The following is a 24,515-nucleotide window of genomic DNA, read 5'->3' as shown; positions in this document are numbered from 1 at the left end:
GATGATGATTCTCATGTTTTTAACCCACATCAAAGTTAAAAACGGTTGTAAAATGACTGGGAAACATTTTCCTGGGAATGAGTAGCTCTTGTGTTTGTATTATGCTCTAATGGCCTCCCACCTCACCCCTGCAGGCTGCAGTCCAATCCTCTGCCACTGCTCAGTCCTCACCTACCGTCCACCAAATATCCAATGAATTTTCATTAAATTTCTTTATTGCTTTCTTTAGTATTTCAAGAAAGTCCGGCTTAAAAATTGGTTTAGATATTGTTTCGAGTTGAATGGATTCTTGCAGTTTTAAAACACGTCTATATGATTAAGAGTAACTTTTTCTCGGGTTATTTATTATAAAATTTGGAATGAAATTGATGATGGCATTTGAGGGTAATGAGGCATCAAGGAGTCCGTCCATCCATGGATCAAGGAGCACCAGAAAAAGAGGGGCATAAAAATGATGATACTCCAAATACTTTATAAAGCACCAGCCCTCTGATTATGCCCAGACCCTGCTCTCCATTCCTACAATCCAACGGTCCCACAGTCAAACACTTGTCACCTCCCCTTTGACCCTTCACGTCCCGCCACGTGGCCTCTAACAAAACCGCCGTCTCTCCATCTCCGTCATGTTCCTAACCTCCCGTCATCACTCCGTGACAGGAGAACTCTCATTTATTGAGAGTCTTGTATGGAAAATTTGAATGCTCATTCACAACACACGAGAATCCTATTTCACCTTCCCGTCTCTCTGTGTGAGATTGGATCTACTCTCCTCTACTCCACTCTCATTTCCGCCATACACTCGCCGGAGCTCCTCAGGTGAGATATCGGATATGCAGGTCGCTGCTGCTCTTCTTCTTCTACACGTGCTTTTGCTTTTGTTTAAGCTTCTTCAAACTTCAAACAACCAAAGCTGAAAGAGGACCGACGTCGTTTCCCTTCGCAGTATGTAACTGAGATTATGGTTTTTCGATTCGCAGGCTTGCTTTTCATAGAATTGTGAGGAGTATTGTCGAGGAAGAGAAGATGCCGCAAGAGACTAACTGTAATTCAATTTTCTCGTCTCCGGGGAAGAGTTTGAGAGGATTGAAGAGCTTGGCTTCCAACAATGAGGCTGCCGGCTATGTTGAAGAGATCATCAATGATCATGAATTGGCCCATAGAAAAGCTGAAGAAGCAGGTATTTGCCTTTTTTTTTTTTTTTTTTTCTTTTTTTTAATTAATTTTTTGATTAATATCATTCCGTATGCTCTGCTTCCTCAAAACATTTATTATCCTCCACCTCCAGCTTCATAGGAAATAGAAATATATTGTAAAAAAATAAAAAATAAAAAATAAAAAATAAATTAAAAATAAATAAATAAATAAAATAAACACAAAATAGGAGAGTGATCTGGCTTTTAAAATTTCAATATTTTTTAAGAAAATATTTAATTCACATATTAAATAGGAATATTTGTGCCAAAATAATAATAATCTTAAATATAAGCTTAATTAGACAGAAATATCGTCCTTATTTTCTTGAAATTGTAAATATAACTTTAGATTTTTTTAAATCAAATAATTGTATTTATTATTTAAGATATTTGTGTTGTTTATGCTGGATTGATGTCTGGTATTGATTTCATTGATGTATCTTGTTGAGGTTACTCAGGAATTGAATTGAAATGTGGTAACATCAGTGTGTGTAACTAACACATATTTGAATATTAAGAAGGAAATTTAATGATTGGATCAGATTTGATGTTGTAGGTAATCATTTGGGAAGATTTTAAAAATGGTATTAGTGCCCCCATCATTCATGGTATTGTGGGTCAAATTTGGAGTGGTGGGTCAGGGAGTGTTTTTACTATTAGGTGTTTCGAGGACTTTCCCCTCCTAGAATAACCAATAATGATGAAAAGGGTCTACAGTAAAATATTCAAAAGCAAAAAAGCCAATGGTGGGTGCAAAAGAGGATGATTTTAGAACGTTGCATGCTTGAGTAGGATTCGGAATTTTGTTTTTGAAAAACAATTTTATAAACCAAATGTTTGAATTGTTCCATGTGTTGCAAATTGTTTTTGAAAAACAATTTTATAATTTTCAAAATTAAAAAAAAAAATTTGAAAAGCCATTGATGATTAAAAAAAAAAAAATTATGAAAATTGAGAACTTTTCCTTTTTCCCTTTTTCCATTTCCCCTCATGACCAAATGTAATCCTTCTCCTAACGCTTGGTGTTATCTCAAAAAGGCCTTTAAATTTTCAACTTTGCGTAACCATGAAGAAAGGATCCAACAAGAGCATGCCATAAAAGCATGACTATCACAAAAACTCCATTCGTATATATGGGTATGTGGGTGAAGAACATTAAAGATGTGCCTTTTGTTTAATACTTAAGTAATGAGTATGAATTCACCCACCACCTATATGGGCATAGCTACCCTGCTCTGTTTCTTCTCTCAACTTAATAATTCTAAAATTTGGGTTGCTTCTGTATCAAATATTTGAGAAAAGAAAAGAGGATACATTTTATATTATAGTATTTAATTTGACAGAGAAAATATAAAAATAAAAAATAAATACAAGGAAATGAATCTTATATTTTTCTTGTTTAATTTGACAAGAAAAATATTGATCAGTAAAATAAAGATTATCTACAAATTAGGTACTCCAAACCTTTCATTCATTGGTAGTGTAGAAGACTAAGAAGAGGAAAAAAAATATTTAGAGTGTGTAAAAAAAAAACTATTGAAATTCAATTTTTATTCTTCTCCGTGTGTTTCTCTGTCATTGTTTCCCGCATTGTCTCGTCTTCCTCCACGGTGTCTCTCAAATATTATCATCAAACCGAGTCTTACTCACATTCCTTAAAATTGTCCAATGTTTACCAAAAACTGTTTTGAGAAATGTCCTAACGAGCAAATTTCTATACCAATTTTCATTTCGGGAAAGAAACAAAAAAGGGTCAATCAATCCAGTGGTCCATTATCTTTTGCCGACACTTACTCTCTGAACTACAACTCTCTGTCTCTTGGGTCGTTTGATTTTCAGCTTCAAGGAGGTACCAAGCAGCGGAATGGCTGAGGCAGATGGACCAGGGTGCATGGGCAGCACTGCCCAAAGACCCATCAGAAGAAGACTTCTGTCTCGCTCTCCGCAATGGCCTCATTCTTTGCAATGTCCTCAACAAAGTCAATCCTGGCGCTGTTCTCAAGGTTCTATTTCCACCATCGATTCCCTATTCTCCATCCCTTTCCTTGCCGCAACAAAAGAAAAACTGGTTTCTCAACTGGGTTTCTCTTCTTTTGTTGATTCAGGTGGTGGAGAACCCCATCATCGCTGTCCAGTCCACTGAAGCTGCTGCCCAGTCTGCAATTCAGTACTTTGAGAACATGAGGAATTTTCTGGTTGCTGTTGGGGCCATGAAGCTCTTGACTTTCGAAGCTTCCGATTTGGAGAAGGTTTGTTCTGTTAGCAATTCAACATTCATCTTCCTGCATAATTTGTATCTGCTGCAATTTCGCATTAGTTCATAATATTATCATTACCATTATTGGCAAGTATTTGATAATACGCAATTGCATTGTTCATTGTTTGTTTCTGTGGAAAGTGAAATCGGGAAAAGCGTCGTGTTCATATGCTCACAAATTTAGGTGATAATAATTATGACTGCCACCATATTATCTGAAGTATTTACATTGTATGAACTGAATGAAGTGGTGAGTTGGACATGGTCCTAATCTTTGGCTTTTTTTGCACTAAGCAATCTTCAAAGTCAACAAGAACCTTTACAATTGCACTAGATAATGTTCCCTCAGAGTGCATATTTGTTGGCTACAAAGTAGTTTACAATCTTTTGCTGCAAGAACAACAATTGAGTTTCCAATACAATTCTCAATTTACTTTTCCCAAATGCTAAATGGAGCCATTTTGCTGATTAGAACAGGAATACATGTAGAGTTGAATGAAATGAGATGATACTCATCACAGAATTTTCTACACGTCGTTAGGGTTGGTTGCTTAATCTTATTTACACACTTACCAGTTTGCAGCATAGTCAGCAACTTCTTAGATCATTTATATATTTTGAAATCCTGAATTTTCTGTTGCTATAGGGAATTTTTTTTTACCGTTCTGGTTCTTTTTGGTAACATTTCTTGAATTTAATGATACTTTGGATTTACAGGGAGGCTCATCAAGTAAAGTTGTTGATTGCATTCTCTGTCTGAAAGGCTATTATGAGTGGAGGCAAGCAGGGGGAATTGGGGTTTGGAGGTATGGGGGGACCGTAAGGATCACATCCCTCCCGAAGGAATCACCATCCTCCTTGGTTGGCAGTGAAAGTGCTGATGAGTCATTGGATGAATCTGAATCGTCTCAATATGAGCAGCTATTAGAATATCTCCATCTTTCTAGTGAGGTCTCAACAGAAGGATCCAAAGCAGCTGATGCTCTGACATTTCTGTTTGATCGTTTTGGTCTTGGACTTCTACAGGCTTATCTTACTGACAAGAATGGAATTGAAGACTGGCCTTTGAATGAAATGGTAGGTAAGATCCATTCTGTTTATTATTTAATCTACTATAAGCACACTCATTTGATTGATGTTATTTTCTAATTTCAACATCAATAAAAATGAAATAACAGAAAAATCAAATTTTATGTGAACACATGAAAATCTGTTAACTCTAGAACAGTTGTAAACATTTGTTACGAGGACTGCTAAAATTTATTTAGCATGGATGTATATCACCTGAAACAGACATGGGGCATCTGATGCAATGCTCCAAAAGGATGCTTATGAAAATAATTCTGCCCTTTCCAGAATGTTATACAATGATCTCAAAAGAATGCTTATGAAAATAATTCTGCCCTTTCCAGAATGTCATACAATGATCTCAAAGAAATGCTTATGAAAATTATTTTGCCATTTTCAGAATGACTATTACTTGATTTTTTTTTTCTCTTTTTCTTTTTTTACCTACTAACAGAGTTTCTCTACTCTTATGGGATCTAATACTTTCTCATTTTTTAAAATCTGAAGGTCATTGATACTTTGCTCAGGAAGGTAGTTGAGGATTTTTCAGGGCAAATTGTTTCTCAGTACAATCAGGTAGAAAGTACACCCATACATTTTTTTTTTTCTGCATGAGTTCAAATTTCTCAGAATCATCAATCCATTTAGAAGTAATTTACTTTCTCTCTTGACCACTGTCTACAGCTTGGAATGATTTTGAAGAAAATTCTGAAAGGTGACACTATTCCTCTATCAAAACATGAATTCCTAGAAGCCATTACACAATATCTTGATAAGAAAAATAGTTTGGCATTGAGTAATCTCTCCAAATTCTGCATCTGTGGAGGGAAACGAGAGGTGGTCAGGCATAGCAATAATCTGTCTGCTGATCACGCACAACTACTCAATCTCCATCAGAGACAGGTCCAGGTATGGTGATCAACTCGAAATTTATTAATCCTTCTGCTTGACATGCTGCTTAAGCATATGACCAGTTCCTTTTTCCACAACCACAACCCCTCCTGCAACCTTGTATCAAGGCCCAAACTAATGGATTTTCTTGGTAATTGAATTTCAAAAAGAAGTAATTAAGGAACTCATATGATAAGATTATTAGTTGAGGTTCTCACTGCTATAATGCAAGAAGATAGTAAATGGAAAAATGCCAATGTTAAGTAAAAGTTAGGATGGCAATCTTTAGTGATAGGAGATAAGAGGGACACTATAATTAGCAACAGTTGACTGATGCCTTGATGAGACCGGCACAATGTACATGGCATTCAAATGATACACTGGCAGATGATCTACCTGATAGCTACCTTTGTCTTTCTTATTGCAAACCATTTATTTCATTCTCACATGGCTTTCCCCACTAACTGCAATTTTGATATGCAAACATGCCATTCTTACCTTACAGTACCATACTGTTCTCTTCTGTTGAATATCTTTCAGGAGCTAAAATCATTTTTTCATGAGACAAAACTAGAAGTTAAACAGATTCAATCCAACTGGGATGAAGAAGTTAGAAGACTTGGTGAGAACCTAGTCTTTGTTCTAATTTGAGTTTATAACTGTGGTTGAAAGGAAAAACAATTCAGTTAGTTGTTTTTATGTTTGTTTAAAACACTTCAGGTTATACCTTTAGATAATCTTTAGACTGTTTGATGCCTCAGTGTACCATGTTAAAGGACTTGAGGTAGCTGGGTCTTCCTATCAGAAGGTTTTAGAGGAGAACCGCCTGCTTTACAATCAAGTTCAAGACCTGAAAGGTAGATTCCCTGATATGTTGTTCGTCTTAAAGATTTATACATGTTATGAAAGATGAATCTAATCAATGGGAACTACTTTCTTACAGGAACCATAAGGGTTTACTGTAGGGTGAGGCCCTTCTTACCAGGTCAATCAAATGGGCAGTCTACAGTAGAATATATTGGAGAAAATGGAAATATCATGATTGTCAATCCTCTCAGGCAAGGAAAAGATGCAAGAAAGGTGTTTTCATTCAACAAAGTTTTTGGGACAAATGTGACACAAGGTATGCTCTCTTTCTTAAAGGTGGCTTTTATTGAGCTTATAGTTTACTTTGAGAAAGTAGAGGGATTGTTTCAAAGTTTTGTGAATTGCAGCAGAGCTTTAGTTAAGAAATTAATATCGATTAATTTCAACCACAATCTTCAAGATTGAGATTTCCCTTTTAGAGAAACCAGGAAGAAGAGGAAAGAATAAGGTCTTGGCTTTGCTAAAAAGGTCACAGTATTATACCAGAAAGACATAACACTTTTGAGTTCACTGTCATATATAACTTGTATGATGTATCTTATGTACCTTGTAGGGTACATAATATGAGTGTTTTCTAGAAATCACTCATGATGATTATTATTATTTTTAATTTTTTTTCATGTTGGTGCTTGCAGAGCAAATATATGAAGACACTCAACCATTGGTCAGATCTGTTCTAGATGGTTTTAATGTTTGCATTTTTGCATATGGGCAGACAGGCTCAGGGAAGACGTACACAATGGTAGTAACAAATGCTCTGCAGTTTTCATAAATTTCCTCGTACATTTGTCAAAATATGTAGTATGAGATACGCCAAACATTAATTATAAACAATACTATTAGGAGTTTATGTGGTTTCAGAGTTTTGGATTATCCCCACAACCTTGAATTCACTGCATGAGTCTACCATCAGAATCACTTATCAAATCACAACAATTTTAAGCCTCTTGCATTCTGTTTGGTTAGGTCCGGTAGATTCTGTTCTTAGGACCTCAATCCATGCAGTATCCTAGATGTGGATGCTTTTGATGGTGTTAACCCTACCCTACCACAACCAAAAAAGAGCACTGGTCACCTCCCAAACTGAAGAAAAGAAAATGACAACGAAGAAATCATGGGAACAAGAAAAGGAAAAAACATGGTATTCTAGGGATTAGACGGTCATAATTTGGGAAATTTGAGAAGAGATTAATTTTCTTAGCATCTATTTAAGAGCAGAATCTCATTTATCCTTCATCTTTACAGAGTGGACCTGATTTAACAACTCAGGAGACATGGGGCGTAAATTATCGGGCTCTGCGTGACTTATTCCAAATCTCAAAAGCAAGGGTGGATGCCATAGAATATGAAGTTGGAGTCCAAATGATTGAGATATACAACGAACAAGTCAGAGATCTATTAGTCAGTGATGGCTCTAACAGAAGATATCTTTTCAAGATTCTCTTTCTTTGGGTTTTTTTCTTTCTTTTTTTTTTCCCCTCTCTTTTTGCTAAGTGAATAACTAGATAACTTGATAATCTTCCATATATTTCCCTTGTCTGATATAAGCTTGACATTCTTCTTGGAGGAATCAACTTCACATATTTATTTCAATTCCTTAACTACCTGCACATTAGATATCCGGAACAATTCTCAATTGAATGGCCTTAATGTGCCTGACGCAAGTTTACTTCCAGTTACATGTACTCAAGATGTTCTTGAGTTGATGAGAATTGGCCAAAGGAATCGTGCTGTGGGTGCTACTGCTTTAAATGAGCGAAGTAGCCGTTCTCATAGGTAGTCTTTTTCTCTAAATTAATATTCTCTTTCATGTTCATTACTGACCAATGGTTTTTATAAACTGTTCACGGGTTTTTCAATGCTTCTGCAGTGTGTTAACAGTTCATGTCCAGGGAAGGGAGTTGGTTTCTGGATCCATTCTTAGGGGCTGCCTCCATCTAGTTGATCTGGCAGGAAGTGAGAGAGTAGATAAATCTGAGGCCGTTGGTGAAAGACTGAAAGAAGCCCAACATATAAATAGATCTCTTTCAGCACTTGGAGATGTCATCTCTGCTCTTGCTCAGAAGAGTCCACATATTCCTTATAGGAACAGCAAGCTTACTCAAGTATTGCAAGACTCTTTAGGTAATATGTTAAGCAAGTGATTTAAGTTCGTTTCTAATCTTCAAATATTGGTTCGATGCAAACTCATATGCATATGGCTGTGCACAGATGAAGTTTACTTTTTTAAATTGCATTGGTGAAATTGAAAAATGAAAAAAAAAAAAAAAAAAAACATTTGAACCTCCTAAATCCTCTCAGAATTCCATACATAAGGGAATGCATGATGTTTTCCCTGGATTTTGAACAATTAGATAGTCCAGTGGCGCCAAGGGTTGGAGTGATTTGGTTAGATTGATTTTTTGTCTTAGAAGATCTTTTCAAGTGCACACAAATCTGTAACAGTTGCAACTTCTTTATTCCCCTCCAGATTGAATTGCTTTTTTCATTATCATGAATCTATTGCTTATTTCATTGCTCATATGATTTCAATTTTTATAGGCGGGCAAGCGAAAACATTGATGTTTGTACATATAAATCCTGAAGTTAATGCTATTGGAGAAACAATTAGCACACTCAAGTTTGCAGAGAGGGTCTCCTCCATAGAACTTGGGGCAGCTCGATCTAACAAAGAAACTGGTGAAATCCGAGATCTTAAAGAAGAGGTTTATATTCTGTAACTCTCTCGTTTGGTTCTCTTTTGACTTGTTTTCATTGTAAAGTGACTTGATAAGTCATTTTCTATCTATTCAGATTTCAAACCTTAAACTGACAATGGAGAGGAAAGAAGCTGAATTGGAACAACTGAAAGGTGCAAACACCCGAAGCACCACGGAAGCACAAAAACCAAGAGTAGTTTCACCTTTCCGAATGCCTAGATATGGTAGTAATGCCAGCTTGAAGCCTGAAATCTGTCAGCGACCCATTGATGACACTAGAAGCTCTGAGGTATTCCCAACACCCACTCTGTAATCTGTAGCATTTTGAAGTACATAAAATCTCAGTTTGGAGCCAATGCTGATAAAAACGAAAGGCAATCATGATAAAAATGGTGATACAGAATTGATATTGCACTTTCTTCAGATATCATAGACTCATCACATGTTGTATGACCTAGGGATCAAATGATTTCTTTTTTCATGTGGTTTCTAGACAGTCGTAAAACAATATTGAAATAAGCAGATGCTTCATCTCTATATTTTCGTGAAAAACTTCTATTTTCAGGCTAGAAGCTGTTCTTCAGGTAAGCAGAGGAGGTTGCGGTTTCCCTCTGCTTTCACAGACAAAGAGCTGGTCCCAAAGATGCCTTTTCTAGCTGACGAAAAATTAGCAAGCTCTGGAAAGCCAAGGTCACCATCCCCTCCTGTTAGGAGATCATTATCCACTGATAGAGGGGCTCTAATTAAAAGCAGGATCAAGCTTGACCCAGCTGATGACCAACCAATCATGAAACTACAGTTTCCAGCTAGAATAGCCATGAATAAATCCTTTGCCACAACATCATCAAATCCATCGACAGAAAACAGCTCAAGAGGATCTACAGCTTTGCACGAGCCGCCTAAGCAGGATAACATCTCTGATGTGTTCTACAGCCTCCAGAGGATCAACTCAAGGAAAGTTCACCCAGAACATGAAGAGGAGCAGTTTAAGCATGCTCTTAATGTAAGGCAAGGTGGTGTTAGGAAAAACAAGCCTGAGAATAAGGCTAAAGCTAAGTATCAAATGCCAGTTAAGATCCAGAAATCTGAAGTAGCTCCAACATCACTTTCTGATACGGATTCTAGTGGAAAGATGGAAGAGGCTAGAAAAAGTGACTTTTCTGAGCCAGAAAATGAGCATGGACTTGTTGGGTCAACTTTCCAGGGTGCTTTGAGGGTGAAAAAGCTTCACAACTTCTCAAGGAATTCCCAGAATCTTGAACCAAGGTTTGGCAAAAATCTTTTTACTCTTGGGGGATGAAAAACCTCACTCTTGTTATAGAACTGCATGGATGTCGGTTAAAACTAGTTTCTTCATTTGCTAGCATTAATACCGGTATTTTTTATGTTTGTTCAGAGGACTAGTGCAGGCAGTAGAACCCTTGCTGGCTGGGAAACATGAAAACAAACTCCCACACGGTGTGGTCCGCTATCTAAAAGAAGGCAGCAACACATCAATGCCTGAATTCAGAAGGAGCCGGTCCTCTCCTCGTGGAAAATTGATGATTCTACCTTGAGGAATTGACAGTATACAATAATTCACTAGTTGCCATTGATTGTCGAACTTTTGTACAGGGACAATCATTATCGGACTTGAGAGTTGCATACTTCTTTTTTTTTTCCTTTTTATCACTGAGACTCGGAGAATGTTGAGTTCATGGAAGCGAGAACCTGAAACATTTTCTCCTGCACCAATTCTATTTATGTTGTTTTTCTTCTATTCCAGTCCAACTTCAATGTATTTTGATATGTTATTTATTTATGTATTTATGGGAGCCATGTATTTAGAGTAAAGCAGCTACAATGCTGAGTTTTGAGTGTCTGAAGCTGAATTTTCCTTGTCTTCAGTGCAAAAATTTCAACTTCCTACTTTCTATGCTTTACTGCTCTGTCAATTAGGCCTGTTTGTTATCTGATAGGCCTGTTTGTTCTGCCGGGCAGCTGCCACATTTATCTAAAACAGATGGATTATCTGATGAATTCTTCCCCCTTGTTAAACTAATTTTGATCCTGAAAGCAGGGTTAAATCACACCCTCAAAGCAACATAACATTTTCTATTATAGATTCTCTCCCTCCCTCTCTCTCTCTCTCTCGTTTGTATTATTGGGCAATCATGCATGCCGATCAGATAAATGACTTTTACAGCCAAAAGATCCTTCTGCTATATATAGGACCAACCTTGGCAAACATATCCTATTGCTATGTGTTGGACCAAGTTGATAATTGTTATCACCAAAGTCCTGCATTTACTAAAAATAATCTTAAGTTTTATAGAGGTTGGTTTTGGGACATCCAAAATTAGCTCCCTGTTTAGCATGGTTTAAAGTTGAATGATAAATGCCCATCTATACTTAGAAAAAACAACAAATTTTCTGTTGCTGATGTCTCATTGTCATCTTCAGCCTAAGTTTTGTTAAACAATTTCATTTCAATTCCACCAAAACATCCATTTCACCAATTCTTCTGCCTCATATTTTGGAGGATTTTCTGCTCCTGTATATGGAACTTTCTTAAATCCATTATTCTGCGAATTGGTTGGTTGGTTATGTTCAACATTTCAAGAAAGCATACTATTAGATTCAGTCATCTTCAAGAATTTGACCTGCTTCAATTTGAATATTGGGATTTGTGGACACTCTTTAAGCCCAGGTAACAATTTTGATCTGCTCTAATTCCTCTTGAGATCTCAGAACAATCCTGTGCCAAGGTTCATCCATGTCTCTTGCAAAATCTGTTTTATAGGCAAAAAAGAACCTGTAACAGCCACAAAATCAAGACATCAATTTATGGTGCCAGTTATTCTTCAGACAAAAGATACTGTTGAATCTCCATTGAAGTTGGCAGGCATCTCTTCTGCAGAATATTGCATATGCTGTATTGTTCCCTGGTCTTAGGTAGCATCAAAGCATATGAATTTCTCAAGGTACTGGTTGCAAACACCTAATTTAGAGGCTTGAACATTTTAGCAAGCCCAACATGTCCATCCAGTTTCAACATCAGCAATTACAAGCTAGATAAGAGGCTTTACAATGATTCATCACTCTCCAGTTGCTCAGTCTTTTTCCAATTCAAAACCACCTTTGGCTGAGAAACCATCCAAGGATCACCCAAGAAATAAATGTGAAGAGAGCTCCACCACCTCTGTCTACCAAGCCAAAGTAGCAGATTTGTCGTGCAAGGTAAATGTGACATGGTGCAAAAGCCTCATTGATCATTCCCTCAGCATCCATGTAGAAAACCCTTCTGCTGAAAATCACCACACCTGCAAGATTGATCTTGATATTTTGCACTTTTGGAACAAAAAGGGTCTGAAATCTTTTGAAATAGATGAAAAAAGGGTTGATTTCTTCTGGGATTTTCGCGAAGTGAAATTCTCCAACAGCCCTGAGCCATGCTCAGATTACTACTTAGCCATGGTGTCCAACAAAGAGGTGGTCTTATTGCTAGGAGATCTTAAGAATGAAGCTTATAAGAGAACCAATTCAAAGCCATCCTTAGAAGAGGCAACATTGGTCTATAAGAAAGAGAATGTATATGGGAAGAGGCTGTTCTGCACCAAAGCCAAGCTAGGTGAAGGGAAAAAAGAACACGATATTGTGATTGAGAATGCTGTTTCTGGATTTGGTGATCCTGAAATATGGATTAGTGCAGATGGGATTGTGTTGATTCGGGTAATGAACCTGCACTGGAGGTTTAGGGGGAATGAAACAGTGTTCCTCAACAATTTGCCTATCCAAATTTTCTGGGATGTTCATGACTGGCTATTCAACAGCCCCAGTTTAGGCCATGCCTTATTCATATTCAAGCCAGGGGCACCAGAATATTCATCGGACTCTGATCTGGATGGTACAAACCACAGTGGAGAGGCTGTTGGCAGTGACATATATGACTCGCTGTGGACCACCACCTCAGCTGCAGACTTCTGCCATTTTCTATATGCTAGGCAGATTGATTGAGATGATGGTTTGAAACATTGCAGTTGTATAATTCATGTCCATTCCACAGACTAGTCTGAATGGCGCTATTCACTTTGTTATCTTCAAACTATTTTCAATTTTTGTATTCCAGTTTCAATTCATGACACTCAGACATAAGATGTTTCCATGTGACAGACATGTTTGGTTTGAAAGAAGAAAAAGACGAAATTTCTGGAAATTTTGCAGATTTAATGCGCTTTAATGTGATCCCGTAGTCTAGGAATACCTGTGGGTTCATGAACAAGCTAACAGAATTCTAACCGCTAGCCAACATCTATTATTAAGAAAATGAATCTGATAAAGGAATGATTTCTGTGAGTGTTTAGTTAGGTTGACAATTCCGGATGAAATTCCTAAGTGTCCCCTAATTCGGTTTACCAATCCCTCTTCGGACTACTTGATTTAGAAGATTAATACTTTACTAAGAGGCCGAGGTATGTATTCTAGTGGTTGGTGTTTGAATATGAATCAACCCTATTTTTCATCTTTAAATGAGTTAAGAAAGCTGAGAGAAATATTTTTTGGTGCAAAGTTTTTATTCACCTGTTTCTGGATCGATCCAGGTGTAGGGGCAGATCGATCCAACTAACTTCTTTTTAAGATCAAATCTTAGGTGGTGTTTGTTTTTTTACTTAATTCTAAATAGAACCTTAATGCTTAATAGTGTTAAATATTAGGTTGTTTGTTTTTGTAGTATTTTATTTCTGTTAAGTATTAAAAAGTAAAAAAATCAATATATTATTTTTTCTATTTAGAAAAAGCTACATATTTTGGCTTTTTTTATTTAGGAAAAAGTTTATAATAAGTTATGAAAAAGTAGAAAAATAAACAACCTAAATTCTGAAATTAAATTGCTTTAAGCAAAAAGTCAAAAAAACAAACACCACCTTAGTCATTAGATTAAAGGCTTCTTTTTACACTTTAAAAATCAATCTTCTCTCATTTTATGGGTAGAGACTGCAGAAACGGTGGAGAGAGTTGCAACCACTCTATGTGTTTTTCATTTTCTCATTTCTTTTCCTAATTTGGGGGTTTTTGGTTGAAAAGAAAATCCAATTCTCTTGATGTTTTCCAAACTAGTTTTTAATGGATTTTCTTGAGCAATAAATGGGTTGATTCATTCCTTCATTCATATCTCAATCTTTCATTCTATTTAGGTTTGGGTACAAACCCATTTTCTTCTTGTGTGGATTCAAGAAGAGATCGAGATTGAGCTTGGTGCGGACTCCAAGTGTGCTCCGGAAGATGAAAGTGAGAAGATGAATATGAAGGTACTAGTCGAGTGGTCCAGGAAGGATTGGTTGGCTTAAGCTAAGTAAAACCTTGTATTCAGTTTTTATTCTTCATAGTGGAGGTTTTCAATTGGTAGTAGGTCCGTGATTTTTTATCTCTTCGGAGGTTTTCCACGTTAAAATCCGGTGTTGATTGTCTATTTCTCTCACTCTACAGTTTGATTTATTTTTTGTCTTTGATATCATTGATTAGTTGGGCATATATGTTGAATGGAAGAAATATGAGGTGATATAAGTGTGATGATCCATGGAATATCATTAATAATTTTTCTGTTCATTTTGGCTAATCATCTCATGGAGTACATTGATATGAGTTGAGGATATAATTGTTCTTTTGATTTATTTTTGAGGATTGTTGAAGCATTTGCATGTGTATTGCATTTATAAATTGTTGGGAAAGTGTTGGTGCATACATTCTTGCTTATGGATGTTGTGCTTTGTTGAAAAGTTGTTGGAAGAGAAGTTTCTTGACATTGAGAAAGTCTAAGGTTAGGTAATCTTTGTTGGGAGAATTTTTAAATTGTTCTACAACACCTATTCACCATCCCTCTAAGTGTAGTCCATTATTGAGATTCACCTTTTCAATTGGCAGGTTTTTAAAGAAAAAAAAAATCATTTTCGGTCCTTGAATCTCAATCATGGAACCTCATCAAAAGGGAGCTTCCATTGGGAGACCACCACTTTTAATCGGCGAAAATTATTCTCATTGGAAAGTGAGAATGCAATATTTTCTCAAAATGCAAAGTGAAAAAGTTTGGAATGTCGTTGAATTTGGTTGGTCTCCACCTAAAGTGTTGGATAGAGAAGGTAGACCAACTAATGTTATCAAGCTTAAGTTGGAATGGAATAGAGGTGATAATGAAGCTAGTGAGAACAATGCTAAAGCCATGTATTCCATCTTTAATGCTATTAGCACGGATGAATTTGGTAGGATAGTCACATGTACTTCAACTAAGGAGGCTTGGGATATCCTCCAAGTGACTCATGAAGGCACTAATATTGTGAAAGTGTCCAAACTTCAAATGTTTACCTCTAGGTTTGAGACAATTAGGATGGAAGATCGTGAGAACTTTGGTGAGTTTCATGCAAAACTGATGAACATTGTGAATTCTAGTTTTAATCTAGGTGAGTCCATCCCTAACTCCAAAGTGGTTAGAAAAATTCTAAGATCTCTTCCGGTGAGATTTAGAGCAAAAGTCACCGTCATTGAAGAGTCCAAGGATGTGGATTCCTTAAAAGTGGATGAACTTGTAGGTTCACTCCAAACTTTTGAAATGACTTTTGGATCACCTAGGAAATCAAAGGGCATTGCATTGAATGCCATTAAAGATGAGTACTTAGGTTCCGAATATGAGGATGATGAGAAAATGTTAGATGGAGAAATTGCTAGATTTGCTAGAAAATTAAAAAAATACATGAAGTTCAAGAAATATAAGAAGTCCAAGGATGATGCTAAAAAATGAAATTCATTGGGAAAATCAAATGTAAAAGACAAAAAGAAAGACAAGAGTGTCAAAAAGGACCTTGAGGTTGAGTGCTTCAAGTGTGGGGGAAATGGGCACTATGCCACTGAATGTCCCTCAAAGAAAAAAGGAAAGAAAGCCATGCAAGTCACTTGGAGTGACACAGAATCATGTCAATCAAGTGAAAAAGAATCCAATGCCAGTGAGGAATGCACTAATTTCACAGCTTTTATGGCAAGTTTCATTGATGAACCGCTAAAAAATGAGGCTCTTAGTGAGTCTTGTGAGTTAAGTGACTCCAATGGTGATGAAATGAGTTTTGACTCTACATATGAGACTTTGTACAAGGAGTGTTTAAGTCTCAAATAGAAACAAGTTGAGTGAAAGGCTTCTAAAAGGAGTTTAATCAATGATATTAAAACTCTAAAAGGAGAGAAAAAGTCTTTGCTAGATAAAATTGCCTTTCTTGAGGGTGAACACTTTAACATGAAGAAAATGTGTGATGAATTGAAGAGTGAAAATCAAGTGTTTAAGAATGAGTTGAGTCTTAGGAAAGAAAAGTCACATCCTAACCCTAAAAGACTTAGTGATTTGATCAATTCAGGGAGGAAATCATTTGATAAAAAAGGCTTAGGTTTTGTTGATGAAACTACCACTCCAAGTAGTGGTAAAACAATTTTTGTCAAGCCTTGTCAAGGAGTGGTCTTTAAGAAAATTCCTCCTAAACTAAAACTTCATTGCACTCATTGCACTAAAATGGGACACACCGTTGATAGATGTTATGTTATGATGTTTGAGAGTTTCCAAAGAAAGTTGACCAACCTAATGAATGAATCATTCACTTTGAGAAATAGGTTGTTACAAGGAGGCAAGAGAATGTTCAAGAGGGATTCAGATGTCCCTCATCATAGTGGCTTCCAAGGAAGCACTTCAAATGGAATGACCAAAGTCACAAATATAAAACAAATATGGGTGAAAAAGAATGAGCTTAATTACCTTGTTGTTCACACTGCACTTATAGCTACTAAGTCGCAATCATGGTACTTTGATAGTGGTTGTTCACGTCATATGACAGGTAATAGATCATTCTTCACTAATTTCACTAAATTTGATAGAGGAAATGTGATTTTTGGTGATGGCAATGTTGCTAGTGTGAAAGGAAAAGACACAATTTGTGCTCACGGGATCCTTAACCTTGAAGAGGTCTTGTATGTGGAAGGATTGAAAGCTAACTTGATTAGCATTAGTCACATATGTGATAAGAAGTTCAATGTTAAATTTTCACAAAATTGATGTAAAGTGTTTGATTTGAATGGAAATTGTGTGATGATTGGTTTGAGAACTTTCAATAATTGTTATGTCGTTTGTCAAAATCATTCTACCTCTTCTTCTTCTTCCTTTGTATGTGGCAGTTCAAAAGTTGAATCAATCGATTTGTGGCACTGTAGGTTGGGTCATTTAAACTACCGTGACTTGATGAAGGTTGCTAATAATGAAGTCATCAAAGAGATTCCTAAGCTTGGAAAACCCTCTAATCCTATTTATGGTACTTGTCAAAAGGGAAAACAAACAAGGAGTACACATAATAGAGTTGATGAAATTTTGACCTCTAAACCTTTAGAACTCTTACATATGAACCTCATGGGACCAATGAGAACTAAGAGTTTAGCGGGCAAAAAATACATTTTGGTAATGATTGATGACTATTCTAGGTATGCATGGGTTGCATTCATAAATTTCAAGGACATTGGTTTGAAAATTCAAAATGAAAAAGGATATCCCATTGAAAGAATTAGGAGTGATAAGGGGAGAGAATTTGACAATTCTGATTTTTTATAATTTTGTCATTCTCTATGAATCAAACATGAGTTTTTCGTTCCTAGAACACCTCAACAAAATGGGATAGTTGAGAGAAAGAATCGTGTCTTTCAAGAAATGGGCCGAACAATGCTAAATCAGCATGAACTTCCTACACATTTTTAGTCTGAAGCCATCAACACCGCTTGTTATACTTCCAATAGAACTCACACGCATCCCCATACTAGGAAGACTTGTTATGAGCTGTGGAAAGGTAAGAAACCCAGTGTGAAGTACTTTAGGGTGTTTGGAAGTAGATGTTATATCTTGAAAGACATTGAAAATCTTGAAAAGTTTGAATCCAAGAGTGAAGAAGGGATATTTTTAGGATATTCCTCCAAAAGTTGGGCAAATAGAGTATACATTTTGAGTTCAAAATGTTTAGTGGAATCGATCAATGTGGTTGTGGATGATCAAGGATCAAGGTCAAGAGAGTGTGATGATAATAGAATTGATGTGTCAAAAAATATTGAAGTGATTGAAGAAAAATTTGAAGATGAAAAGTTAAGTAAACAGGAAGAAAAGAAATAAGAACAAGGAAAGAAAAGAGATAAGGGGAGAATTGAGCCATCAAAGAAAAATAAGTCAAGGGTACCTAAAAACCATCCATTGAGCAATGTGATTGGGAACTATGAGGATAGCATGGTAACAAGGAGACATTCCAAGCTAAATAAGGTAAACTATGATTGTTATACCTCCCAAATTGAACCAAAAAATGTTGAAGAAGCCTTGAATGATGAAGCTTGGGTAGATGCTCTTCATGAATAGCTAAATCAATTTTCTAGAAATGATGTTTGGTTCTTAGTGCTTAGACCAAAAGATGTGAATGTCATTGGAACAAAATGGATTTTCAAAAATAAGATGGATGAAAATGGTGTGATTGTGAGAAATAAAGCTAGGTTGGTTGCTCAAGGGTTCAAGAAAATTGAGGAAATTGATTTTGATGAAACCTTTGCTTTGGTTGCATGACTTGAATCCATTCGAATACTCTTAGTTGTAGCTTGTGTATGGAAATTTAAATTGTTTCAAATAGATTTCAAGAGTGTCTTTTTGAATAGGATCCTCAATGAAGAAGTGTATGTGGAGCAACTCAAAGGGTTTCAAGACCCTAGGTATCCAAATCATGTCTATAGACTTAGAAAAGTTCCCTATGGTTTAAAGCAAACTCTTAAAGCTTGGCATGAAAGACTCACATCCTATCTTCTTAAGAAAGGATTCATGAGAGGGGGAGTTGATCGAACATTGTTCATTAGAAGAAATGATGAAGTGTTCTTGGTAGCACAAATCTATGTGGATGACATAGTGTTTGGATTTACCTCCAATGAGTGTGCTTTAGACTTTGCCAAAGAGATGAAAATTGAGTCTGAGATGAGCATGGTAGGAGAATTGACATATTTTCTTGGTTTCCAAGTGAAACAACTCAAGGATGGGATTTTCCTATCCCAATCCAAGTATGCAAGGGAACTTGTCAAAAAATTTGGGCTTGAGTCAACTAAATATTTTAAGACACCAACGCCTATCAACCTAAAGCTAAGTAAGGATGAATCTAGAAATGGGGTAAAGGAAACATTGTATAAGAGCATGATTGGTAGCCTCTTGTACCTCACTACTAGTAGATCGGACATAGCTTTTAGTGTTGGAGTGTGTGCTAGGTATCAAGCATGTCCTAAGGAATCTCATTTCATAGCTCTTAAGCACATCATTAGGTACATTGCTGGTACTTTAGAGCTATGTCTTTGGTATTGATTTGACACTCATTTTGATGTAGCTTACTACACTGATGTTGATTGGGCTGAAAATGTGAATGATGGGAAAAACACTTCAAGTGGTTGTTTCTATATTGGAAATTGCTTTGTTGCTTGGATGAGTAAGAAGCAAAACTTTGTTTCGCTTTCCACAGTTGAAGCGAAATACATTGCAGCCGGTAGTTGTTGTTCTCAACTTTTGTGGATCAAACAGATGTTGAGAGACTATGGAATAGATCAAAGAACCATGGTAGTGTTTTGTGACAATACTAGTGCAATCAACATCTCCAAGAACCCTGTTCTTCACTCTAGAACAAAACACAATGACATTAGACATCACTTCATTCGCGACTTAGTTGAAAACAAAGTGGTGTCATTGGAATATGTTCCAACTGAGGGTCAAATTGTTGATATTCTCACTAAACCTTTGGATGTGTCTAGGTTTGAATCACTTAGAAAGTCCATAGGTTTATGCACAATCAATTGACTTCCTCTAGAACCTGTCTAGGACACCCTCTTGCATATCCTTGAGTCCTAGTTGTCTTCCCAAGTTCCTAAATTTCATCAAGTTGATGTTCTTTTTGTTTTGGTTCAATCTTTTCTTCATTTTTCATAATTTTTCAACATTTGTTGAGTTCATGAGAGTGACATGCTTACACTTTTGTTTAAAAGTTAAATTGACTCATAATGATCTTAAAAGTTTCAAGATGTTTTTATCTCCATGGCTTGATTGATAAACATGATATTGAATCATTGACCGAAATTTCTCTATTGTACCAAAATACTTAGCCTTTTTACGTAGTAACTCTGGTCAAGAAAAACTAGAGAAAGAGTCACTACGGCTTTTGTAGTATTTCGGGTATCGTTCTTAAAGACTGGCTTATGAAAATTGTCAATACTAGAATAAATGAATTGTTTTTGTTTAAATCCTTAAGTAAAAAAACAATATGTGAATAATGTGAAACTAAGTAAAAGAAATTAAATTAATAAGAGAAAATGAATATTGATTTTAAATTCAATTGATTCAAGTTTGGGGTTTTCCACAATCCAACCTAGGGTATAGAAATTATAGAAAACAAGGGTATTTTAAGTAATATGATCTTAGGGTTTTGGGATCCTTGGCCACTCGTGATCAAGTTGGGTTCTATAACTCAAAATTGCATCCGAAACCTAATTTTTCCTTTTTCAAACAGATTCCTAAAACCATCAAATGAATGAGATTGATTATCAATTTAAGATTTGGCTTTTTAACCCTTCCTACTCCTTATAGCTTTGTTTAAGGGCAAATAACGGTAGGTAAGGCAAGGATAACTAATGATCAAGAATTACCAAGAATCACTAGTATCAAGTAATAACCTACTGTATCATTCCCTAAACGAACTCACAAAGATAGGATAAAAAAAATTGATAAATTGTCACCCAACAAATAATTAATCTCATTGTTAAAATAATTTACCAATTGTCCCTATAGGTTTCCTAACCCTTAGGTTTTCATGCTTCAAGCCCCAAGTTGGCTCTTAGCCTCTCATGGGGGTGATGTCACATTCACAATCCATAATAGGGTAAAAATCCATAATTTGAATCAAAAGAAACTAAAAACAATATATTCAATAAAGAAGAAAAAGAAAACAAACCAAAGTTCTCATCTTCTTCCACCTTCAATGTCAAACTCTCCAGAAAAAAATCCAAGATTCCTAAAACCTAGAATTGAGAGAGTTTATATAATATCCTCAATTACCTAACATGTGGCACACTCTCATTGGCCACTTATTACAAAATAATTTCCTAAAAATGATTAAAAAATAATAAAATGGTGATTTCTAGTTGTGTGGGGTCCACCTAGGGCAGATGGAGTGCTTTAGATGCAATTCCCGAGGTAGAGGAGGCGGAACATCAAAGTGGCAGTGGGTGAATTCGAAATTGGTGTCATTTCGAAGTGGATTTCGAATTCATAAGTTGAATAGATGCAATTCCCGGGGTAGAGGAGGTGGAACATCAAAGTGGCAGTGGGTGAATTCAAAATTGGTGTCATTTCGAAGTGGATTTCGAATTCATAAGTTGAATTTCGAAATCATAAGTTGAATTTCGAAATCATTTCGAAATGACCCTCCAGCTTGGTGCAGTTGTCTTCAAATGGTCATAACTTCTTTAGTTCAACTCCGATTTGCAAACCATTTGAAGCGTTGGACTCCTGACTTCCCGAGCTTCGAAACGATATATAGTATGTATATAATGGAATCCAGAAAGTGCTCCAAATTTGTCCTCAAAGTCAGAGTATATAATGCCATCAGATTTTTGAGTTCTAAATTTCCATGCAGCTAAATCTTGCTTCATGCCTCATTTCCCATGCTTTCTTGCCTTCTTTCTTACTCCATAATGGTCATTTATCATCCTCCAACCTCATGGTATCCTTGTTTTGCCTTTCCTTACGTTCAATGAGTCTTGACTCACTTATTTCCTCATTTAGCCCTTTCTTGATCTTTCAAAATCTAAAGTCATTCAATTTGCACAATTTTCTTCCCTTGAACCTGAGATAAATCTCCAAAGTATAGATTAAACTCATGGCTAGGGCCTTAACATTGATTTAGGTCAAGTTGGGTGATTTGAATGTCCTTTGATGCACAAATCATATCGAATATGTGCCATTAGAGCACATATTTTGGCTCCAATCAATCATTGCTATTTTAATTTGATTAGATAAACCACAAAAGGTTAGCTTCATTTCTTTTAAGTGAGTAAAAACTCGTGGTTGAACCTTGTGATTACATAAATGGTGAGTAATGTTCTTTATAGTCTAAATGCAAACTTATGTTTATCTAATGAGCATTAAAAATTGAGTAAAGTCGCCCAGAATATCCTTGAGTGTTTAAGATTATTCTTCATTGATTGTTTGTCCTCTCTTTGAAATTTAAAAAAAAAAAATATGAAAAAGGAAAAGAAAAGAAAAAGAGAAATATTAAGCTTCCTAGAATGGTTATGGTTTCTTGGCAATGTTTCAAGAGTTAAAAAGCCTTGATTGCAAGAGTAGGACATCATTTTTGTTGTTATGTTGTAAAGGCCACCTTAGTGATTCTCAAGTAAAAAAAATAAAAATATAAAGTAAAAAAAATGATCCTAAAGGTGAAGCTCATGTTTGTGTAATCATTTCAATGCTCAATGTGAAAAACAAATCATGTATGAATTTTTTTTGAGATGTGAATAGGTCATGTTAAACAGAAATCCGGCCAAGAGAGGTGCAAAGTAACTTCTTGGAACATTATCTTGAGTTCTCTAGGAAGAAAGCATGTCTTGAAATTTTTTTTGCTTTATGGGTGGATATAGGTTTATATGTGGAAAGAAATTAACATTCTCACTATTTTATGACGTCATGAGTAAGTCTTCTTTGAGCTTAAGCTTCCTTATTAGAGTGTTGATAATCATTTGTTTTTTACCTATTCATTTGATAAATGTGGAAGGTTCTTCAATCTTTATGTTTATTAATTTTGTTTAAAGTTATGCTCTTGGTAGCATTCTTGTTCAATATGAATCAATTCTAACTCCTTAATTAAAAGATAAGTATGTCATTCTATTGTATTTTAGCTTTGATGAATCAAAATTTCAATTTTTGGAAAGCTTGTTGGTGTGTTTCTTGTGTTTTATCGTTAGTTTTTGCCTAAGTCATTTTTCAGTAGGGTATCGATTGATCTGTTGAATTTGTGGATCGATCCACTGTGTGCACAACCTTGTGATTGAAAGCCCTTGAACGAAATGTGGATCAATCCACCAAGATCGATACAACTTGGCTCCAACACTTAGAATTTTTTTTTTTTTTTGAAAGTTTCCTACAGTTAAGTTGCACAGTTTTTTTCACTAAGAGCTTTTGAACGAAATGTGGATTGATCCACCAAGATCGATACCACTGATGCATTTGTGAAAAATTTCATTCTTGCCCTTATCTGGTTCAACTTGTATAGGCTAATGAATCAGGGGCATTTATTTAATTTTCTTCATTTTTTTTTTAAAAAAACTCAAAATCCCTAAACATGTTTTTTATGAAAATTTCCAATTTTGTCCCTAGCTGGTTATACTCATGGGTTAAATGGATAAGGGACATTTTTGTAATTAAAAGTTAAATTTTTTTGAAAATGTCAAAATCCCCAAATCTGTTTAATTTTCTCATTTCTTTCAAAACCCTAAGGCTTTCATTCCATAGAAGAGAACTCTTCTTCTTTACATATCTTCACCGTCGTTTGTTAGTTTTGGCCACTGTCATCGGAAATCATCGTTGTTAGTGTTCTTTTCTAGTCATTCCTATTTCGCTCTCATTCTCATTCCCGTCAATGTACAATTAGCTCTCATTGTCATTCTCGTCAGTGTACAATCAGCTCTCATTGTCATTCTCGTCGGTATACAGTTAGCACGTCTGGTTCCATGTACTGCCAGTGTTTCAACTCTTGTCATCATCCTACAGTTCTCCACTATTTCTAGCAAGATCTTCATTTTACCTCGATTTTCTCGTTTTTCTTGTTTTTTTAGTGCCGTCGGCCTGCATTTCCATTCTTTCTGCCAGTATCTTCTCCGGTGTTAGTCGACCTACACTTCAACTTTTGTAGTCAACTGATTCTTCGTGTCTTTTTCGTCATAGGATCGCTGCTCTAGTAGCCCATGTTCTTCTGTGTATAGGTTTGTTCTTCTTCCACTAGTGTTGCTTGTTACTTTTTGTGTGAGATTTTCTCACAATAGGTTGTTCAATCTTTGGTTGCTTGGTTCTTTGTATTTTTACTTAGAACTATGCTTCCAAAAGGTCATGGGAGCACAGACCTTGTTAAAGGTTCTTCCTCTATGACCTCAAAAGGTGCTCGAGATGAGAATTTACCCATCAATCCACCTGTCCAGCCTCCCAGTATCCCTAAGGCTTCTGCAAAAACTTTCATTGATGGGATTCATTGCAATGTTTTCCTGAAAAAGTTTTGTAGAGACCTGTACACTAAGGTTTATCGTCAAAGGTCTCTTGTTCTTGAGAGACAACTTCATCTAGAATCATTTCTCGACACACCAATTCCATCATTGTTTGTAGAACTAGGATGACTTCCTCTAGCAAGCTTCACTGGGATTGCTTATGCTCCTATTGTCCGAATGTTTTATTTGAATATTATTGAACATGACTTGGATGAGTCCTACCTCAAG

General features: G+C 36.0%; 2 protein-coding genes across 2 annotated transcripts; both read left to right on the top strand.

Annotated features, from left to right (window-relative positions):
• Positions 1-502: 502 nt before the first annotated feature.
• On the top strand, positions 503-10,846 carry LOC100241162 (kinesin-like protein KIN-14F). The gene is made up of 18 exons (XM_059735165.1): positions 503-816; positions 978-1,177; positions 3,033-3,196; positions 3,299-3,442; positions 4,168-4,527; positions 5,026-5,094; positions 5,203-5,427; positions 5,950-6,031; positions 6,171-6,266; positions 6,353-6,532; positions 6,912-7,018; positions 7,522-7,702; positions 7,890-8,052; positions 8,147-8,400; positions 8,818-8,981; positions 9,070-9,264; positions 9,541-10,241; positions 10,372-10,846. The coding sequence occupies exons 1-18, from the start codon at positions 686-688 to the stop codon at positions 10,529-10,531; spliced, it is 3,576 nt and encodes a 1,191-aa protein (XP_059591148.1). The 5' UTR covers positions 503-685; the 3' UTR covers positions 10,532-10,846.
• A 940-nt stretch (positions 10,847-11,786) lies between these two features.
• On the top strand, positions 11,787-12,971 carry LOC100852612 (uncharacterized). Its single transcript, XM_019217165.2, has one exon. The coding sequence runs from the start codon at positions 12,045-12,047 to the stop codon at positions 12,969-12,971; it is 927 nt and encodes a 308-aa protein (XP_019072710.1). The 5' UTR covers positions 11,787-12,044.
• The last annotated feature ends 11,544 nt before the right edge of the window (positions 12,972-24,515 follow it).

Source organism: Vitis vinifera, chromosome 19 (assembly GCF_030704535.1).
Source record: "Vitis vinifera cultivar Pinot Noir 40024 chromosome 19, ASM3070453v1".
In the NCBI taxonomy this organism is placed as follows: Eukaryota; Viridiplantae; Streptophyta; class Magnoliopsida; order Vitales; family Vitaceae; genus Vitis; species Vitis vinifera.
Note: the sequence above shows the minus strand (reverse complement) of the source record. Positions and strands in the feature narration are given on the sequence as shown.

Bases quoted from the DNA above. Each gene is read 5' to 3' on its own strand.
- LOC100241162 (XM_059735165.1), top strand. From the start codon at position 686: ATGGAAAATTTGAATGCTCATTCACAACACACGAGAATCCTATTTCAC. The intron at 3,443-4,167 runs GTTTGTTCTGTT...TTGGATTTACAG, and splicing joins AAGCTTCCGATTTGGAGAAG to GGAGGCTCATCAAGTAAAGT. The intron at 8,401-8,817 runs GTAATATGTTAA...CAATTTTTATAG, and splicing joins AGTATTGCAAGACTCTTTAG to GCGGGCAAGCGAAAACATTG.
- LOC100852612 (XM_019217165.2), top strand. From the start codon at position 12,045: ATGATTCATCACTCTCCAGTTGCTCAGTCTTTTTCCAATTCAAAACCA.